We start from the raw sequence: 22,611 nt of genomic DNA, 5'->3' as shown, positions 1-22,611 counted from the left end.
GCAAAAATAGGTAGATACATAATAAATTCAGTGTAAAAAGATTTCGGAATAACGTCACAAACCGACAAACGTGGGTCTTGAGTTTTGAAGCAACAAATATTTATGCACTGAATTTTTTTACACTGAATTTTAACAAAGTAAATTTTTTAACACACTTTTTTTCTCACAAATTTGTATTTAATGAAATCGTCAGCAAAAAATGTTTTACCCAGAATTTCTATACACTGATTTTTTTTTACACGGAATTTTAACAAAGTGAATTTTTAAACACATATTTTTCTCAAACATTTTTTATTTGATGAACCGAATTTTTTATACATAGATTTTTTCCACACTGAATTTTAACAAACTTAATTTTTAAACACACTTTTTTCTTGCAAATTTTTATTTAAGAAATCGTCAGCAAAAAATGTTTTACCCGGAATTTCTATACACTGATTTTTTTGTACACTGATTTTTAACAAATTGAATTTTTAAACACATATTTTTTATTTTTTGAAATCGTCAGCCAAAATGTTTTTACACTGAATTTTAACAAAGTGGATTTTTAAACATACATACTTTCCTCACAATTTTTTTATTTAATGAAATCGTCTGCAAAAAAATGTTTTATCGGAATTTCTATACACAGATTTTTTTACACTGAATTTTAAAAAAGTTAATTTTTAAACAAAAACATTTTTCTCACAAATTTTTATTTCATGAAACTGTCATCAATAATGTTTTTACCCAGAATTTTCATACACTGAATTTTAACAAAGGGAATTTTTAAACTCACATTTTTCTCACAAATTTGTATTTAATGAAATCGTCAGCAAAAAAGTTTTTACTCTGAATTTTAACAAAGTGAATTTTTAAACACATATTTTTCTCATTCATTACTTAATGAAATCGTCAGCAAAATTTAATTTTACAGAATTTTCTATACACTGATTTTTTTACACTGAATTTTAACCGTGAATTTTTTAACACACACATTTTTTTCACAAATTTTTTATTTAATGAAATCATCTGCAAACGTTTTTTTTACCCGAATTTCTGTACACTGATTTTTTTACACTGAATTTTAACAAAGTTAATTTTTAAACACACATTTTTCTCACAAATTTTTATTTAATGAAACTCTCAGCAATAATTTTTTTACCCGGAATTTCCATACACTGAATTTTTACAAAGTGAATTTTTAAACACACACATTTTTCTTGCAAATTTTTATTTAATGAAATCGTCAGCAACATTTTTTACTCTGAATTTTAACAAAGTGAAATTTTAAACACATATTTTTCAATTTTTTATTTAATGAAATTGTCAGCAAAATTTTATTTTACCAAATTTTCTATACACTGATTTTTTTACATGGATTTTAACAGTGAATTTTTTTAACACACATTTTTCTTACAAATTTTTATTTAAGAAATCATCAGTAAAAAAAATTTGCCCTGAATTTCTATACACTGAATTTCAACAAAGTGAATTTTTGAACACACATTTTTCTCACAATTTTTTTATTTAATGAAATCATCTGCAAAAAATATTTTTACCTGGAATTTCAATACACTGATTTTTTTACACTGAATTTTAACAAAGTACATTTTTAAACACGCACATCTTTCTCACAAATTTTTATTTAATGAAACTGTCATCAATAATTTTTTTTACCTGGAATTTCTATACGCGGAATTTTTACAAAGTGAATTTTTAAACACACATTTTTCCCACAAATTTGTACTTAATGAAATCGTCAGCAAAAAAAAAGTTGTACACTGAATTTTAACAAAGTGAATTTTTAAACACACACATTTTCCTTACAAATTAGTATTTAATGAAATCGTTAGCAAACATTTTTTACTCTGAATTTTAACAAAGTGAAATTTTAAACACATATTTTTCTCATTTTTTTAATTTAATGAAATCATCAGCAAATTTTTATTTTACCAAATTTTCTATACACTGATTTTTTTACACTGAATTTCAACAGTGAATTTTTTAACACGCACATTTTTCTTACAAATTTTTATTTAAGAAATCGGCAGCAAAAAAAATTTCCCCTGAATTTCTATACACTGAAGTTTAACTCAGGGAATTTTTGAACGCACATTTTTCTCACAAATTGTATATTTAATGAAATTGTCTGCAAAAAAATTTTTTACCAAAATTTCTATACACTGAATTTTTACACACTAATTTTTTAAACACAAACTTTGCTCACAATTTTTATTTTTGTTTTCATTCTGTGAAATTGTCAGCATAATTTGATGTAAAAACCAAATTCAGTGTCCAAAAAAAAAGGTTTTTGGGGATAAAGACACAAAAGAACCTCCGCATAAGCCGAGCTTTAATTCATCTTGAAGAAGCTCTGATGCCTTCAAGTGAGTTTTTTCAAAGGCAGACCCTCTGAAAAACGCCCGCAGGCTGCAATCCCGCGTCCCCTCTCCTCCGCGGTCGCATACGTCATGTCGGAGCTTGCCCTTTTGTCCGGTGACGCTTTGGAACGCAGCAGCAAAGACCAAAGGTGGCTTTCTTAATTATGGCGGCAGAATGGTATGCGACGACGTCTGGCAGCCCAGCCCATTGTTGGCGTGCTCAGCCAGACGCCTTACGTAAGGTGCAACATGTCGCCCACGGTGGCGCTGGGGGTCCGCCCCCTCGCCCACCGCCACCATCCATCACTTCCTTCCAGCATCTCCACCAGCATTCCTCAGCTTCTTCCGGCCAAAACATCACGACTCCCTCTCGGCGTGTCGCTGCCTGCGCCCCGAACCGCAACACTAGACGATGCATTCAAAGACCGCACGGAATTCAGACATTTGGTACGTTTGTGTGAGTCAAAATAAAATGTCAATGTTTTCATGTATCAGTGAGCTGATGATTCTTACACTTCTGAGTATCATTTGCAAGTATGCATGCATTCATTTATTGTACGCTGTGTTCCCGTAGCCGGGAAGTAGTTTGGCCATTATGTTGAATGTGCCCTACGAAGTGTTGATACTGTAAGTATTGTACTTATTACACACCAGATGTTTGATTGTAGTTTTAATTAACACATTTGGAGGTGTGGAAATTGCCATGTAAAATCGCTAATGCTAATCAGTAGCATGTGTATGGCATATCCAATGTAAGTTAGCATGGAGCTAGCACATTTGGACAAGTGGAGTTTCTATCAGGCATGCTTACTTTGTTGACATGGAAAATTATACATTTATTGGCTATATATATATACTGTATATGTGTGTGTATGTATATATATATATATATATGTATATATACGTGTGTGTGTGTGTGTGTGTGTGTGTGTGTGTGTGTGTGTGTGTGTATGACTGTATATATGTATGTATATATATGTGTGTACTGTATATAATAATATAAGTACCACTGATAGTCACACACACACTAGGTGTGGTGAAATTACTCCCTGCATTTGACCCATCACCCTTGTTCCACCCCCTGGGAGGTGAGGGGAGCAGTGAGCAGCAGCGATGGCCGCGCTCGGGAATAATTTTTGGTGATTTAACCCCCAATTCCAACCCTTGATGCTGAGAGCCAAGCAGGGATGTAATGGCTCCCGTTTTTATAATCTTTGGTATGACTCAGCCGGGGTTTGAACTCATGACCTACCGATAACAGGGCGGACACTCTACCCATGTATATATATATATATATATATATATATATATGTATATATGTGTATATATATGTATATGAATGTATATATGTGTGTGTGTGTGTGTGTGTATATATATATATATATATGTGTATATACTGTATATGTATATATATATATATATATATATATATATATATATATATATATATATATATATAAGTGGATAATAAGAGTATGTGGAAGTTTGACTACTACCTTGTTTACTTCCGTGACAACCTCCTTAAAGTTTTGTAATCAATCAGAAATATCAAGCAGCTAAAACGTTCCAAACATGGATAAGTGCATACTTGCCAACCTTGAGACCTCCAATATCGGGAGGTGGGGGGGGTTGGGGCGTGGTTGGGGCGTGGCCAAGGGCGTGGTTAAGAGGAGAGTATATTTACAGCTAGAATTCACCAAATCAAGTATTTCACATATATATATTATATATATATATATATATATATATATATATATATATATATATATATATATATATATATATATATATATATATATATATATATATATATATATATATATATATGTGTATATATATGTATATATATGTATGAAATACTTGACTTTCAGTGAATTCTAGCTATATATATATTTTATTTTTATTTTTTATTTTATTATACATATAAATAAAAGACATACTTGAATTTCAGTGTTCTGCAGGCTATCCAGTAGATGGCAGTATTGTCCTGTTTAAGAGTGTCACAACATTGCTGTTTATGGCAGACGAACTGCCTTACAGTAGACTAAACGTGACTGCTGTTGTTGTGTGTTGTTACCGCGCTGGGAGGACGTTAATGAAACTGCCTAACAATAAACCCACATAAGAAACCAAGAACTCTCTCTGCTTGTTGTGCACTCTACTCTCTAAAAGCCGTAGATGTTATGACGTCATTGGGCAGGCAAGCTGCTGGGAAAGCAGACGTGAGAACGGCTGTCCCCACTCAGGTCCGCATTGAGCTGGAGGGGGCGTGGCCTCCAGCTCCGGCTGGATACCGGGAGTTTGTCGGGAGAAGAGAGGTTGTCGGGAGAGGCGCTGAATACCGGGATTCTCCCGCTAAAAACGGGAGGGTTGGCAAGTATGGATAAGTGTGGAGATTGTTTTGCTTTTTTCCCATCATGCATTGTAGTGGACTTAAAATGGGTGTACTTTTGAACTATGTGTGGTGCTTGGACATTTATTATTATAGCCACAGACTTCTGTGAGCGTGATGTGTGTGAACATGAGTGTTGACGTTTTCTGTTAGTTTATTTGCACCATGAGTGGGAAAGGTTGTTTGGATTGGGTCATATAGGTGAATTCTGTGCTGCATACATATCAATATAAAATGAATAGTCAATGACCTGCTTTACTATCGTTGTCCACATTTTCTGCAATTTGACTGTCAAATATATTACAAATTAAACTGTTGGCACCCCCCCAGGATAGATTCCTTATTAAACTTGGAATGTTTTGCAGGTCAAACTGAATAGCCATAGTTTGGACACCCCATTGTATCCCGCCAGTAGAGTGCGCTCATCCAACACAAATGAGAGCATGAATAATTATGTATAATTTTGCCCCCTCATCAATGCATGTGACCCACGTCTCAAATGGAAACAAAACTCCCACGGTGGAATGTGACCCGGAAGACGCCTTATTGTTTTGGAGGCGTGGCTTTGCCCCCATCAAGGTGCGACTTTATGCGCGTGATTAACCGAGAGCATCGTTTGCTCCTGAGTGTGAATAAAAAGTTAACTGTGCTAAAGTCCAAGTATTTCGTCATCTATTTGTGGCCCAGACCGGAGTACCAGACTCCAGGCATGAGCGCATCCTGAAGGTCTGGGACTGTTTGATTGGCAGACTTATGTAACTAGCCAAACACAAAGCCGGATGCAAGCATTGTAATTGGCCGACCGTTTTCGTAAACAAAAACATTGCATTCCAACAACAAGTTCACACACTGTTAAGGATCTCGGGGGGCTGAACTAAGTTCACCCTTTCCCAGAAAGACTTTTGTTTCGTTTCATTTCGACTTTTATTGGGCCAGGAGCGCCCCCTAGGGGGTCGCCAGAGAATATCTGTTTCTCAGCTGTGGTCCGTATAAACGCAACATTAATACACTTGTAATACACTTTCCCACCACCTGTGGCAGTAATGCATCCGTCAGTTGACTGACTGACACATAGGGATGGGTACCAAATTCGGTACTTTTATGGGTACCGACCCAAGTCCGTCGGTACTAGGGACATACTTGCCAACCCTCCCGTTTTTACCGGGAGACTCCCGGTTTTCAGCGCCTCTCCCGATAACCTCCCGGCAGAAATTTTCTCCCGACAAACTCCCGGTATTCAGCCGGAGCTGGAGGCCACGCCCCCTCCAGCTCAATGCGGACCTGAGTGGGGACAGCCTGTTCTCACGTCCGCTTTCCCACAATATAAACAGCTTGCCTGCCCAATGACGTCATAACTGTAGAATGATCGAGGGCGAGTTCTTGGTTTCTTATGTGGGTTTATTGTTAGGCAGTTTCATTAACGTCCTCCCAGCGCGGTAACAACACACAACAACAGCAGTCACGTTTAGTCTACCGTAAAGCAGTTCGTCTGCCGTAAACAGCAATGTTGTGACACTCTTAAACAGGACAATACTGCCATCTACTGGATAGCCTCCAGAACACTGAAATTCAAGTATTTATTTTATTTATATGTATAATAAAATAAATATATATATATATATATATAGCTAGAATTCACTGAAAGTCAAGTATTTCATACATATATATATATATATATATATATATATATATATATATATATATATATATATATATATATATATATATATATATATATATATATATGAAATACTTGAGTTGGTGAATTCTATCTTAAATATAATCCCCTCTTAACCACGCCCCCAACCACGCCCCCCACCCCCGACCACGTCCCCCCACCCCCCACCTCCCGGTATCGGAGGTCTCAAGGTTGGCAAGTATGACTAGGGATGATGTTCGAAACCGGTTCTCCTGGTTGTTCGATAAGAAAAGAACCGATTCCATGGACTCGAATCCCTTTTTGAGAACAGGTTCCCGTTATCGAGGCCACTATAGTAAAGAAAAAGATTTGGTTCTTTATTCGAATCCCTGGGAACGAATCCCGTCCCACAGGAAATGCCCTGTGGCACGTCCCAGGAAATGACGTAGCTCAGTCATTAGGCGGCAGATACAGAAAGCAGCAACAACAATGGACCGGAAAAAACGCCTCAAGGCATGGCTTGATTTTACAAAAAAATACGACGAGGAAACGGCTATCTGCAATTATTGCCAGGCTTCGCTCTCATGTAAGGGGGGGGAGTACAATAAGCATGATGAAGCATGTTCAGGCCGTACATAACCTGAAGGTTAGAGAAACGTGTTGTGGAGAAGCAGCGACAGAGATGACGAAGCAAACCCCTCTTCCTGTGCTTCAACCTGCAGCGCCAATTCCAGTGATAGTATTATTTTCAGTTTTGTGCCCAAGGGACTAATTTTATTTAACACTATATTATTATTTATACACCTATAGTGATCACAGAGACAGGTTGTTTTTGTGTTACTGTATATTTTTGTTTTTCTGAAAAATCCCACTTAATTTACTTTGGGTAACAACAGTCAATATTTATTTATTTTATTTTATTTTTTTAAGGGGGTAACAACAGTCAATATTTATATATATATATATTTTTAAGGGGGTAACAACAGTCAATATTTATTTTTATTTATTTTTCTTATAAAATAAAAGTGAGCTTTTGTTAAACCAAATATTGTGTGTTTTTTTCCATATACAACAACCTATCTGGATTCGATAAGAGAATCGATAAGGAATCGGTTCAATAAGAGGATTCGATAATTGGCTCCAACTCGATAATTTCTTATCAAACATCATCCCTACCAGGTACCGATTCAAGTAAAATCCAACGCACGTCCGGTTGCAGACTCTGCGCCGGCTCGCGAATTTGGCCGGGAGTCAAGCGGTCAGGCACTCTGAGCAGACTTCGCCGGACTGCCTCTAAGTAACGTTGCAAATTACAAAGCTAAAAAGAAAGCGCCCGAAATTTTCAAAATGCGCTAGCTCCATGCTAATCTACATTGGATTCACCTCATACATGCTAACATTTACCATTAGCGATTTTACATGGCCATTTCAAGGCCTCCACATTTAGCAAGGAAAACTACAACCAATGTAAGTTACGATCAAACAGCTACTTACAGTTTTAACATTTTGCAGCACTCAACAAAATATGATAATGGCACATTTAACAGCAGCAGTCGGCCTCCGTTGCTCCGTGTCCCTCCCCTCTGTTGCAAGTTTTGTTGATTCTATGTAATTTGTTTATGTGTGCTATGGCTATTACGTTTTTTTCCTTGGCGTCAGTCTGGACCCCCTCCCTGGAGTCCAACCTTTGATTGAATATTTTTTTACTCTCCCCTTCCCCAACTTTTACCTTTTTCTCACCTTTTTATTGTAAGGGGCGCCGGAAGTTGGCAGACTCGTCAGCGATTATTTTTCTTTCTCCCTGTACAAAATCTAAATTTTCCCTCGGGGATTAATAAAGTACTTCTGAAAGTGTAACTGCAGGCAAAGGTCTACTGTATAATACAGTACGGTACTTGCAAATGAGACACAGGTATGTAAGAAAGCTGGAAAAAAATAATTATTTGTAATTTACCATTTTTTAACACATTTGAACACACACAAAAATACCAAAAATTGGTACCGTGGCGTCCAAATGTAAAAAGTACCCATCCTTGGTGATACAATTAATCAGAAGACGTCTGGCGAAAACGTCATGGAATAGATCCTTCAGCGCTAAAATGATGATTAATATTCGTATGCAGTGTTTCCCACACATTCATTTATTTGTGGCGGCCCGCCACGAAAGAATTAAGAATAGATTTTTTATTTATTTATTTATTTATTTTTTGTCCTGTCCAGCTTCTCAGGCAAATCATATAGTTGATATAGATGCCCATATCGGCTGTTCAGATTTACTTTACAAAAGAGAAGTGTAGGATCAAGATTTTTGGAGCTCTTTGTTCAGTGGATCAGATGTTTGATGAAGCTTTGTGTCTATCTACCACCACTACTGTTTTCTGTTTATTTGTTACTGACTGTGGCAGGACACCTCTGCCTCTGTTTCACTTTATGTTGCTGGTAAATAATATGGTTGTAGTAGTAGGCTAAAGTTAAATTATTTAGTATGCACTAGTTAAAGGGGCAGAGCTTTAAGAGACATTTTAGCTTTTATATTTTTATAAGATATATTTTTTGTAAGAACAACAACTAATAAATATATTTCAGTGAATAACTTATTGTTCAAATCTGTATATAAATATGTACATAAAGGAAGCTGAACTCTCTCCCGGCCCCCCCCCCCCTTCTCACTCTGCCCTGCAATCTGATCTGAACTGTGAACTGAGACACTACACCCCCCCCCCCCCCCACTCACCCACACACACACACACACACACACACACACACACACACACACACACACACACACACACACACACACACACACACACACCATCTATCACTTAGCCACTTTACTCCGGACTCAAAATGCTGCTAACTGTTTTAACTGTTTACACTGTTTACATTGCACTTTGCACTCCCATCTAAATACTTGAATACTTACGTTGCAATACTGTATATACAATAGATAGATATTATAGATATTCTGGTAATATCTTCTTCCCCTGTATATTTTTCCCCCCCCTCATGCGACTGTTTAAATTGTTGTCTTTTTTATTCTTCTTTTACACTTTATATTTATAGACACCGTGGTTGTGAGAGGAACGTAATTTCGTCCACCTGTATGTCCTGTACAAACAGTTGTTTGACAATAAAGCTGACTTTGACTTTGACTTTGACTAAAGTGTTGTAATTATATTGTAAAATGGATGGATGGATGGATGGACGTTTAAAAAACAAAACTGTTATTATTAATTAGTAAGTATACATTTTTTGAGCCTTTTTAGAGAAAATCATATCATTGTAGTAAATTATGCAAATTAATCGATGATGTCATGGTGACCACGCCCATAGTCACGCCCATAGCCACGCCCCCACCGCCACAGGTATCTTGGCAGTTTATGGGAAACACTGGTATGGAAATGTATTTTTGTTAACGAGTCCTTTCTTTTGCAGTATATTTGAGTATTAAAGCCCAAACTTGGGCATTAAATACCAATCTTTGTGATTAGCACGTGTTTTCATATCATTTTACAAAGTTTGCACCTGTTAAACTGTAGCATGTCACATGTATATATACGGTATATATATATATATATATATATATATATATATATATAGTAGTAAGGGCCTGGTCTACTAAGGTCCAGATAGCACGCGCTAAACAGCGTGTGCAAACTATAAAATAGCGTGTGATTTAGTAAGACTGCATGCACAATTGATAACAAGCGCATTATTTAAATTAGTTTTTTGCGTTTACGTCTGGCCGTGGCCATGGAAACGCTCATTTCCCTCCACGTTCGTGTTGTTATGCTCTCCAACCTGTGGGCGATGTCGTTGAACTAGCAGCACACAACAATTTTTTGCACTCCATCCACTTTTAAGTCTTTCCTACCATGACTCGCTTGGTCCCTTTCTTAGATGAACATGGATTCCCAGGGCGACGTCTTGCCCGTCTCTTTCAACTCGGCGGACAAGTGGCCGGGCAAGATCCACGAACCGCTGGACCAGGGCAACTGCGCAGCCTCCTGGGCGTTCTCCACAGCTGGTAGGCTCCGATTCTTGCGTCGTCGGCAAAAAGAAAGCAGAGGCTTTAAAAGATTGTCTTTTTTTGTGTGTGTTTGTTTTGTTTCAAACCAGCTGTGGCGTCAGACAGAATCTCCATCCAGTCAATGGGTCACATGACTCCTCAGCTGTCGCCACAGAACCTCATTTCCTGCGACACGAGGAACCAGGGCGGCTGCGCCGGGGGGCGTGTGGACGGAGCCTGGTGGTATCTCCGCCGCAGAGGGTAAAAACTGTTATGAGGACTAGAGATCGACCGATTTAAATACATTTGACTTATTTAGTAGTTATTTTTAATGGATCTTGGACTACAATTGTAGTTGGTGTGTGCGCGTGTAAAACACAGAATTAATTTACAAATTACTCCATGTTTTTTTTAGTTGGAAGTGGAATTCTTGTAAGTTGATCATTTCTACTGAAATTTCCACCTTGGCCTTCAGGGATGTCTTACTTAGTCCGACTTTAATAAATACCTCCCAAAATACAATAATTTATGTCGCCACATGACCACGGAATTAAGGAATACTCTACAGCAGGGGTCACCAACCTTTTTGAAACCAAGAGCTACTTCTTGGGTACTGATTAATGCGAAGGGCTACCAGTTTGATACACACTTAAATAAATTGCCAGAAATAGCCAATTTGCTCAATTTACCTTTAACTCTATGTGATTATTAATAATTAAAGATATTTACACTTAATTGAACGGTTTAAAAGAGGAGAAAACACGAAAAAAAATGACAATTTAATTTTGAAACATAGTTTATCTTCAATTTCGACTCTTTAAAATTCAAAATTCAACCGAAAAAAAGAAGAGAAAAACTAGCTAATTCGAATCTTTTTGAAAAAATTTAAAAAAATAATTTATGGAACATCATAAATAATTTTTCCTGATTAAGATTAATTTTAGAATTTTGATTACATGTTTTAAATAGGTTAAAATCCAATCTGCACTTTGTTAGAATATATAACAAATTGGACCAAGCTATATTTCTAACAAAGACAAATCATTATTTGTTCTATATTTTGCAGAACAAAAATTTTAAAAGAAATTCAAAAGACTTTGAAATAAGATTTATTTCAGAATAATTTTTTTGAATTTTAATCATAATAAGTTTGAAGAAATATTTCACAAATATTCTTCGTCGAAAAAACAGAAGCTAAAATGAAGAATTAAATTAAAATGTATTTATTATTCTTTACAATAAAAAAAAAAATGTACTTGAACATTGATTTAAATTGTCAGGAAAGAAGAGGAAGGAATTTAAAAGGTAAAAAGGTATATGTGTTTAAAAATCCTAAAATCATTTTTAAGGTTGTATTTTTTCTCTAAAATTGTCTTTCTGAAAGTTATAAGAAGCAAAGTAAAAACATTAATGAATTTATTCAAACAAGTGAAGAAGTCTTTAAAATATTTTCTTGGATTTTCAAATTCTATTTGAGTTTTGTCTCTCTTAGAATTAAAAATGTCGGGCAAAGCGAGACCAGCTTGCTAGTAAATAAATAACATTTAAAAAATAGAGGCAGCTCACTGGTAAGTGCTGCTATTTGAGCTATTTTTAGAACAGGCCAGCGGGCTACTCATCTGGTCCTTACGGGCTACCTGGTGCCCGCGGGCACCGCGTTGGTGACCCCTGCTCTACAGAAACACACTTGCGCACTGCTGGGCATTGAATCACCTCAATTTGTCACTAGTGTACAAAACTGGCTACTTTTTGGCAACTTTAATAATCAATAAACCCCGGATGTGGTACTGTCAAAACTAAAATAATTGTAAAAAACATATTGAATGTGAAAAGATTTATTTGAACTCACAATTTGTAACGGCCATTTGATGCCGTATAAGCCATTGGTACCGCTCGTAGTTGGTTGATTCGCGTGGAAGTGGCGGGAAAACCATTCCACCGCCAGGACAGCTTTAACTAGTTTCCGGGGTCGGCCAACCTCGTTTCACAAGATCTAGTTTCTCTTTAAATTCCCTTCTTGAAATTTATATCCGCCACCTAATCAACGTTTTGCTCTGCTTCTTTGTTGGTTAAAAATGTGAGTGCCGCTGATTTCTCCGCTGGCCGGGTATGGCTCCGGTGCCACTTTCTGCTTTCGTAAATCACAACATGTGATTTACGAAAGTGACAAGGGAGTGTCCAATCACAGTCACATTCAACGTAAGGCTACCTAGGTGGGCTACTACCGTATTTTTCGGACTATAAGTCACTCCGGAGTATAAGTCGCACCGGCCGAAAATGCATAATAAAGAAGGAAAAAAATATATATAAGTCGCACTGGAGTATAAGTCGCATTTTTTGGGGAAATGTATTTGATAAAAGCCAACACCAAGAATAGACATTTGAAAGGCAATTTAAAATAAATAAAGAATAGTGAACAACAGGCTGAATAAGTGTACGTTATATGAGGCATAAATAACCAACTGAGAACGTGCCTGGTATGTTAACGTAACATATTATGGTAAGAGTCATTCAAATAACTATAACATATAGAACATGCTATACGTTTACCAAACAATCTGTCACTCCTAATCGCTAAATCACATGAAATCTTATACGTCTAGTCTCTTACGTGAATGAGCTGAATAATATTATTTGATATTTTACGCTAATGTGTTAATAATTTCACACATACGTCGCTCCTGAGTATAAGTATAACTATGAAAAAAACTGCGACTTTTGGTCCGAAAAATACGGTATTAACAACTTGTTGCCACGGCGCTGGCAACAAGCTAGCTGAATTCTGATTGGATACAAACTCTAACTTAAAAACAGCAACACTGGAGCCTAATATGACATGAAGAGAAAATAATGAATACTTGTATATACACTACCGTTCAAAAGTTTGGGGTCACATTGAAATGTCCTTATTTTCAATGAAGATAACTTTACACTAGTCTTAACTTTAAAGAAATACACTCTACACATTGCTAATGTGGTAAATGACTATTCTAGCTGCAAATGTCTGGTTTTTGGTGCAATATCTACATAGGTGTATAGAGGCCCATTTCCAGCAACTATCACTCCAGTGTTCTAATGGTACAATGTGTTTGCTCATTGGCTCAGAAGGCTAATTGATTATTAGAAAACCCTTGTGCAATCATGTTCACACATCTGAAAACAGTTTAGCTCGTTACAGAAGCTACAAAACTGACCTTCCTTTGAGCGAATTGAGTTTCTGGAGCATCACATTTGTGGGGTCAATTAAACGCTCAAAATGGCCAGAAAAAGAGAACTTTCATCTGAAACTCGACAGTCTATTCTTGTTCTTAGAAATGAACGCTATTCCACAAAATTGTTTGGGTGACCCCAAACCTTTTGAACGGTAGTGTATGTATGGAAAGTAGGGATGTCCGAAAATATCGGACTGCCGATATCATCGGCCGATAAATGCTTTAAAATGTAATATCGGAAATGATCAGTATCGGTTTCAAAATTATCGCTATCAGTTTCAAAAAGTAAAATTCATGACTTTTTAAAACGCCGCCGTGTACACGGACGTAGGGAGGAGTACAGAGCGGCAATAAACCTTAAAGGCACTGCCTTTGCGACAGTCACATAATATCTACGGCTTTTCACACACACACAAGTGAATGCATTGCATACTTGGTCAACAGCCATACACTTCACACTGAGGGTAACCGTATAAACAACTTTAACACTGTTACAAATATGCGCCACACTGTGAACCCACACCAAACAAGAATGACAAACACATTTCGGGAGAACATCCGCACCGTAACACAACATAAACACAACCGAACAAATACCCAGAACCCCTTGCAGCACTAACCTCAACCCCGCCCACTTCAACCTCCTCATGCTCTCTCAGGGAGAGCATGTCCCAAATACCAAGCTGCTGTTTTGAGGCATGTTAAAAAAAATAATGCACTTTGTGACTTCAATAATAAATATGGCAGTGCCATGTTGGTATTTTTTTCCATAACTTGAGTTGATTTATTTTGGAAAACCTTGTTACATTGTTTAATGCATCCAGCGGGGCATCACAACAAAATTAGGCATAATAATGTGTTAATTCCTTGACTGTATATATCGGTATCGGTTGATATCGGAATCGGTAATTAAGAGTTGGACAATATCGGAATATCGGCAAAAAAGCCATTATCGGACATCTCTAATGGAAAGTCAAATAAAATTAAATTAACTTTTATTAATTTATGATCATTATTTATGTTTGGCCAGCGGAGAAGGCCTTGCTGGCACTGATGGCACACCACTGCTACTGACACATGATTATATACATTTTATTTTTACAAGTTTGAAAGTAATAATTGAAATTTTTTTTGCTGCCTTGTCTGACGTTATGTCACTTTTTACAGTCAGCGCGTTTCTATGCGCTAAATTAGTCTGATTTGTCAAATGATTCAGTTTCTAGAAAAGTATGAGTATCTAGAAAAGCGCTATATAAATCTAATCCATTATTATTATTATTATTATTATTATTGTGACTGTTGGCCATACGCAGTGTGCCTCTCGTACACTAGGGGGCGATTGTGGTCATTTCAGCTTGTTTAGCTACGCCACATGTACACACAGCAGAAGAAGAGAATGCTACATGCTAATAAGCTAGCTTCAGTAGCTTTAAAGCTACGGCTCAAAACCGATAAGTACACATTTCCACTTCTTTTTTGGTGTTGTTGGTAATGTTTTAATGTGTTTACATAATACTTGTGGTTATTAAAAAACACCAGAGGTATATTTTTAGTCAACTGTTTAGGAGGTTTCTGCTTACCCGTTGTGTCAAACAGCCGGGCCGTGATGACGTCATGTCACGTAATTAAAGTGTCTTCTTTGGGGAACATTCTGACACTTGTTAAACAATTAGGTTTCTATTTTATCATATAATTTAAAAATGCCGACATATTTCAGCTTCCTATAGCTAAAATTTGGTTGGTTAAGTGGAGTCAAACGTCACTCCTGCTTACGTTGGATTGGCGAAACAGAGTCACGTGACAGTGCCTCCCGGAAGCAAGGTCGCTGATATAAGACTACATCTTAAAAATTAAAATAAAACAAAAGACTACATTTTTGCAAGCGTTAATCGATAATTATAAATAGTTGTGATAGAAATAAACGTAACCATCTGAATTAAACTCTCACTATAATAGAATAAAAGTAGCCTTTCTTCTTCTCATAAATGCTCAAGTAAAAGTAAAAAGTTTGTTACTTTAAAACGACCCTGAAAAGTACATTTATCCAAAAAGTTATTAAAGTAAATGCAGCACGTTACGACCCACCTGTGCTCACAATGTGTGTGTGTGTATATATATATATATATATATATATATATATATATATATATATATATATATATATATATATATATATATATATATATATATATATATATACACACTACCGTTCAAAAGTTTGGGGTCACCCAAACAATTTTGTGGAATAGCCTTCATTTCTAAGAACAAAAATAGACTGTAGAGTTTCAGATGAAAGTTCTCTTTTTCTGGCCATTTTGAGCGTTTAATTTACCCCACAAATGTGATGCTCCAGAAACTCAATCTGCTCAAAGGAAGGTCATATTTGTAGCTTCTGTAACGAGCTAAACTGTTTTTAGATGTGTGAACATGATTGCACAAGGGTTTTCTAATCATCAATTAGCCTTCTGAGCCAATGAGCAAACACATTGTACCATTAGAACACTGGAGTGACAGTTGCTGGAAATGGGCCTCTATACACCTATGTGGATATTGCACCAAAAACCAGACATTTGCAGATAGAATAGTCATTTACCACATTAGCAATGTGTAGAGTGTATTTCTTTAAAGTTAAGACTAGTTTAAAGTTATCTTCATTGAAAAGTACAGTGCTTTTCCTTCAAAAATAAGGACATTTCAATGTGACCCCAAACTTTTCAACGGTAGTATATATATATATATATATATATATATATATATATATATATATATATATATATATATATATATATATATATATATATATATATATATACTTACTATGATTATTGTTTCTCAGCTGTTTGTACATGTTGCAGTTTATAAATAAAGGTTTATTAAAAATAAATGAATAAATTGCCTCTGTGCATAGCATATATCCAACGAATCAATGACTAAATTAATCGCCAACTATTTTTATAATCGATTAGTTGTTGCAGCCCTAATATGTATATATATATATATATATATATATATATATATATATATATATATATATATATATATATATATATATATATATATATATATATATATATATATATATATATATATATATATATATATGACCATCAGAAGCTAACAAGCCAAATAATAGTCCGTGAACATTGCTCCAAAGTACTGATTTTGTGTTGATTTGTATTTACAAAAGTAAACATTGACGGGTGCAAGGGCAGTAATATGCGATAACACATGGCGGCGGCTATAGAAGGACTTCCTTGTTCATCCCTTCTTTATCAAACAACGAAAAACCCGTCAGGTGAACAGCTGATTTTTACTCCCTCCGGCGCTGACATAAGTGATCACAGGATGAACAAATATACGACAGTACTAAGACCATAGTGGCAATAAACAGTTAAGTGGTGCCCAAAGTGCTGCACAGGGGCACATTACAAAAAACAGCAGCAAAAATTTGACAAAAAATGCGGACATCAGCCAACAATAACACAGACACACAACATAGATAGATATATAGATAGATAGATAGATAGATAGATAGATAGATAGATAGATAGATAGATAGATAGTTGAAGCAAGGGTAGATCTTGCTTTGTATCTTGGGTTCGAAAAGGTTGGTGACCACTAATGTAGATTATAGTTACGTAATTTCTTCCTGGATGTTACAGAAAGTATGAGAATGTGTGAGCTGCTGCCTGCTCTTTTTTACTTATCTACTAATCTCCTATTTTTTAAGATATTTTACGCCATGAAACTCTCTATGAGCCCACGCTCTGAGTGTTGCGGACGGAGGCTTGCCGAGCGACTCCATCGCTGCTGTAGCCAAAACAAACAAAACGGGGACCAAGAAGACGCCAAGACAGAAGGACAAAAACTGGATTTCCCGGGCAATTATCCTTGCAAGATGGGAAGTTTATACAGCTAAGCAAGGGAGATGTCTTTTAGGGGACCATCACTGCAGGAGGGATAATACATGCCCTGTCAGATATAAAAACATTCGGGTAGAATTATGAACAATCAAATTATTTTTAATTTTTAAATTAATTAAATAAAGAGAAAATTGGGCTTCAGCAAAAATAACTTTTCACATGCAGGACAAACGGACTGGTGCTTGAGCCGTGCTTATTATTATCTGGTTTACTAATTATGTATTCTTAGAAATAGTAAATACTGGTATCATATGTGTGTATATTGATGTAGTTTTGTTGTAGTTGTAAAAAATACGCTGATACCAATAACAAATAGGCAGATACCAATAAAGAATAGGCAGATACCAATATACAGTACGTCAAAATGCCAAACATCGGCACCGATAGTCGGCCTGGCTGATATATATATGTTGCCGTGTAACTTGCTGACAACTTGTTACTTCTCTGCTGCAGGGTGGTGACGGAGACCTGCTATCCATACCGGCCCCCGCAGCACACACCGGCAGAGGTGGGCCACTGCATGATGCAGAGTCGCTCGGTGGGGCGGGGCAAGAGGCAGGCCACGCAACGCTGCCCCAACGTGCACATCTACCACAACGACATCTACCAGTCCACGCCGCCTTACAGGCTCTCGTCCAACGTAAGTACTGCATATCGACTTATCATCACATCCTCATGTTCAAATCCTCACTTTTTAAGATGGTCACTTCAATATTGAAAAATTATCAAATCAATACAAATGAAAAAAAATATATACACATAAATATATATGTGTGTATATACACTATATTGCCAAAAGTATTTGGCCACCCATCCAAATGATGAGAATCACTTGGTCCGGCCACAGGGGTATAAAATCAAGCACTTAGGCATGGGGACTGTTTCTACAAACATTTGTGAAAGAATGGGCCACTCTGTGATTTCCAGCATGGCACTGTCATAGGATGCCACCTGTGCAACAAATCCAGTCGTGAAATTTCCTCGCTCCTAAATTTTCCAAAGTCGGCTTTATTATAAGAAAATGGAAAGTTTGGGAACAACAGCAACTTAGCCACCAAGTGGTAGGCTACGTAAACTGACAGAGAGGGGTCAGCGGAGGAATTATGGCGTGGGGTTGTTTTTCAGGAGTTGGCCTTGGCCCCTTAGTTCCAGTGAAAGGAACTTTGAATGCTCCAGGATACCAAAACATTTTGGACAATTCCATGCTCCCAACCTTGTGGGAACAGTTTGGAGCGGGCCCCTTCCTCTTCCAACATGACTGTGCACCAGTGCACAAAGCAAGGTCCATAAAGACATGGATGACAGAGTCTGGTGTGGATGAACTTGACTGGCCTGCACAGAGTCCTGACCTGAACTCCGATAGAACACCTTTGGGATGAATTAGAACGGAGACTGAGAGCCAGGCCATCAGTGTGTGACCTCACCAATTCACTTTTGGAAGAATGGTGGAAAATTCCTATAAACACACTCAGCAACCTTGTGGACAGCCTTCTCAGAAGAGTTGAAGCTGTAATAGCTGCAAAAGGTGGACCCACATCATATTGGACCCTCTGGGACCCTCTAGTTCATATGTGAGTCAAGGCAGGTGGCCAAATACTTTTGGCAATATAGTGTATGTGTGGGAGCATGTTCGCGGCAGTTCACAATCACAGAGTACTTACAAGCAGATAATATGTGTAGACAGAAAAGGGAGAACGGACGACTGGACGAATTTTGATAGTCGCAGTGTTGTAACTACTTTTAAATTACTAATCCTTGTCTCCATGGTGACAAATATAGTACATTTACATCAAGCATTATCCTTGTTGGACGAGTGATGACTATTCATGCTTCACTACTTACCGCATCACACTGGTGTCATTTTGGATGTGTTAAAATTAACCTATAGTCGACACAGTCAAGACTAGATTTCATTATGCCTGATCATTAACCATCCACTATCTTGACTTTGAACACACCACACTCAAGTCCAAGATTTCACTATGTCTGACCATTAACCATCTATTATCTTGACTTTGAACACACCACAAGGGTGGCCGTATGAACTAAGGCCAACACTGTCATAAACATGTGCCATATAGTGAAACCGCACTAAACAACAATGACAAACACATTTTGGGAGAATATTTGCACCGCAACACAACATAAACACTACAGAACAAATTCCCAGAATTCCCTGCAGCACTAGCTCTTCCGGGACGCTATAATATAAACAAACGCCACTGTAATGATACCAAGTACAGGAGCGTATCTAGTCGATATTACTATGATTACATCGATATATTTTAGCATCACAAAATCTTATTTTGTTGTTTTTTTAATTTATATTATTTTTATAAACTCAAGAAATATGTCTCTGGACACATGAGGACTTTGAATATGACCAATGTATGATTGTGTAACTACTTGGTATCGGATTGATACCCAAATTTGTGGTATCTGCCAAAACTAATGTAAAGTATCAAAGAAGAGAAGAATAAGTGATTATTAAATGTTAACAGAAGTGTAGATCGAACATGTTAAAACAGAAAATAACCAGCTATTAACAGTTAATGAGCAAGTAGATTAATAATTCATTTCCTACCACTTGTCCTTAATAATGTTGACAAAATAATAGGTAGATAAACGACACAATATGTTACTGCATATGTCAGCAGCTAAATTAGGAGCCTTTGTTTGTTTACTTACTACTAAAAGACAAGTTATCTTGTTTGTTCACTATTCTATTTAAGGACAAACTTGTAATAAGAAATAGAGATGTCCGATAATATCGGACTGCCGATATTATCGGCCGATAAATCCTTAAAAATGTAATATCGGAAATTATCAGTATCGGTTTCAAAATTATTGGTATCGGTTTCAAAAAGTAAAATGTATGACTTTTTAAAACGCCGCTGTGTACACGGACGTAGGGAGAAGTACAGAGCGCCAATAAACCTTAAAGGCACTTCCTTTGCGTGCCGGCCCAATCACATAATATAGAATAGAATAGAATAGAATATATATTTATTGTCATTGTACATTGTACAACGAAATTGTAAGCAAAACTAATTTTGTGCAAATTCATAACACATAAAACCATAAGAACATAGATAAAGAGATACAAATACATAAAATACATAAAAATAGCAAGCACACAGCTCACATGCACAGTCATTATTGTCGTCTTGTGTTCAGCGACACTATTGCTCTCGGGTAAAAAGTGTTCTTAAGTCTGTTTGTCCGGCATTTTATTGTCCTGTATCTATGGCTTTTCACACACACATGTGGATGCAAGGCATACTTGGTCAACAGCCATACAGGTCACACTGAGGGTGACCGTACAAACAACTTAAACACTGTTACAAATATGCGCCACACTGTGAACCCACACCAAACAAGAATGACAAACACATTTCGGGAGAACATCCGCACCGTAACACAACATAAACACAACAGAACAAATACCCAGAACCCCTTGCAGCACTAACTCTTCCTGGACGCTACAATATACACCCCCCGCTACCCCCCCCCCCCCCCCCTCGCCCCCAACCTCGCCCCCCTCAACCTCCTCATGCTCTCTCAGGGAGAGCATGTCCCAAATTCCAAGCTGCTGTTTTGAGGCATGTTAAAAAAAATAATGCACTTTGTGACTTCAATAATAATTATGGCAGTGCTATGTTGGCATTTTTTTCCATAACTTGAGTTGATTTATTTTGGAAAACCTTGATACATTGTTTAATGCATCCAGCGGGGCATCACAACAAAATTAGGCATAATGATATGTTAATTCCACGACAGTATATATCGTTATCGGTTGAAATCGGTAATTAAGAGTTGGACAATATCGGAATATCGGATATCGGCAAAAAAGTCATTATCGGACATCTCTAATAAGAAACATATGTTTAATGTACCGTAAGATGTTTTGTGTGTGTAATGTGTGTATATGTATGTTCATATGTGTATATGTTTCCCTTAACTTGATGTTATTATACAGTTTACAGTTTGGGTAAAGTATAAACCATTGTACTCAAGTAGATGTATCGTTAAGCAGTGCTTCTCAAAAGGTGGGGCGGGGGGCCTTCCAGTATTGGCGTCTTTTTTTCTTGAACGACATGTGATTGTGCTAAAACATGCTCCCATACATGAAATACACAGATCTTTTAAACCAGGGGTGTCCAAAGTGCGGCCCGGGGCCCATTTGCGGCCTGCAGCTAATGTATTAAGGGCCTGCGACACATTATAAAATTACTAATACAAAAAAAACAATAAAAAGTTGAATAGAAGAGCAAACAGGTGAAATGTAATGACAAAATGTTGCAGTGTTAATTTTATTGACTAAGCATTTTCCGTCTTCATTATCGTCAACAACCTATTTCCCCCCGACTAAAATAGGACGATAACGAATCACAGTGCAAGCGCAGTAAATATCGTGTAAAAGCACCAGCTCTTCATCAAAAGGCTATCTTGTATTTCCTCTGGTTAGATGTGCAGTGTGTATATGATGATGGTTCCCATGTGAGAACAGGGAGCCACCACGTCAAAACATCCATTCATGCAGAAAAGTCTCAGGGCCGCTTCCTTTTTAGGCAAAAAGTCTGGACTTGCATCCGTCTGCTACTAAAGCACATCCTCGTCATGTCAAGTCAATAAGCCAGGCAGCAATAATCAATCCGCTTCTGTTCTTCTTGCCTCCTCAATGTACGTGTCGTCTCTCAGGAGGAGGAGATTATGAAGGAGATTATGGACAATGGCCCCGTGCAAGGTAAGATCATTTGTTGTTATGAACCACCTTCATTATTTACTCCAATGATGTCACGGTTCACCCTTTTCAAATGTCTCGTCAACTCTGACCCTCCGTCAACTTCCTGAGCCTCACAGTCTGGTGCCCATCTGGACCCCTGTCAAGTTCCCCTGTGTGCGTGTGTGTGTGTGTGTGTGTGTGTGTGTGTGTGTGTTACGGCAGCCTCATTGCTTTATTGTTGAGAACTCCAGGAAGACATCTTGGCTTCATGACAAGTTTCCTTTTTAGCCTTTGAATTTCTAACACAAAGACTTGTGAGGTGTGTGTGTGTGTTTGTTTAATGACCC

General features: G+C 37.1%; 1 protein-coding gene and 1 long non-coding RNA gene across 2 annotated transcripts in view; one reads left to right on the top strand and one right to left on the bottom strand.

The window, feature by feature from the left end:
• tinagl1 (tubulointerstitial nephritis antigen-like 1) overlaps positions 1 to 22,611 on the top strand; it is a 65,701-nt gene that overhangs the window by 27,371 nt on the left and 15,719 nt on the right. Inside the window, exons 6-9 of the mRNA XM_062047257.1 lie at positions 10,295 to 10,421; positions 10,514 to 10,664; positions 17,992 to 18,178; positions 22,240 to 22,285. Of these exons, the coding sequence (XP_061903241.1) occupies positions 10,295 to 10,421; positions 10,514 to 10,664; positions 17,992 to 18,178; positions 22,240 to 22,285 (511 nt within the window). The remainder of the gene's footprint in view (positions 1 to 10,294; positions 10,422 to 10,513; positions 10,665 to 17,991; positions 18,179 to 22,239; positions 22,286 to 22,611) is intronic.
• LOC133650245 (uncharacterized) lies at positions 1,725 to 15,347 on the bottom strand. The gene is made up of 4 exons (XR_009826214.1): positions 15,196 to 15,347; positions 10,511 to 10,683; positions 10,269 to 10,434; positions 1,725 to 2,768 (listed from the first exon to the last, which is right to left on the bottom strand). It is a non-coding gene; the product is annotated as an uncharacterized LOC133650245 (long non-coding RNA).

The sequence above is a fragment of the Entelurus aequoreus genome, linkage group LG05 (genome assembly GCF_033978785.1).
Source record: "Entelurus aequoreus isolate RoL-2023_Sb linkage group LG05, RoL_Eaeq_v1.1, whole genome shotgun sequence".
Taxonomy (NCBI): Eukaryota; Metazoa; Chordata; class Actinopteri; order Syngnathiformes; family Syngnathidae; genus Entelurus; species Entelurus aequoreus.
Note: the sequence above shows the minus strand (reverse complement) of the source record. Positions and strands in the feature narration are given on the sequence as shown.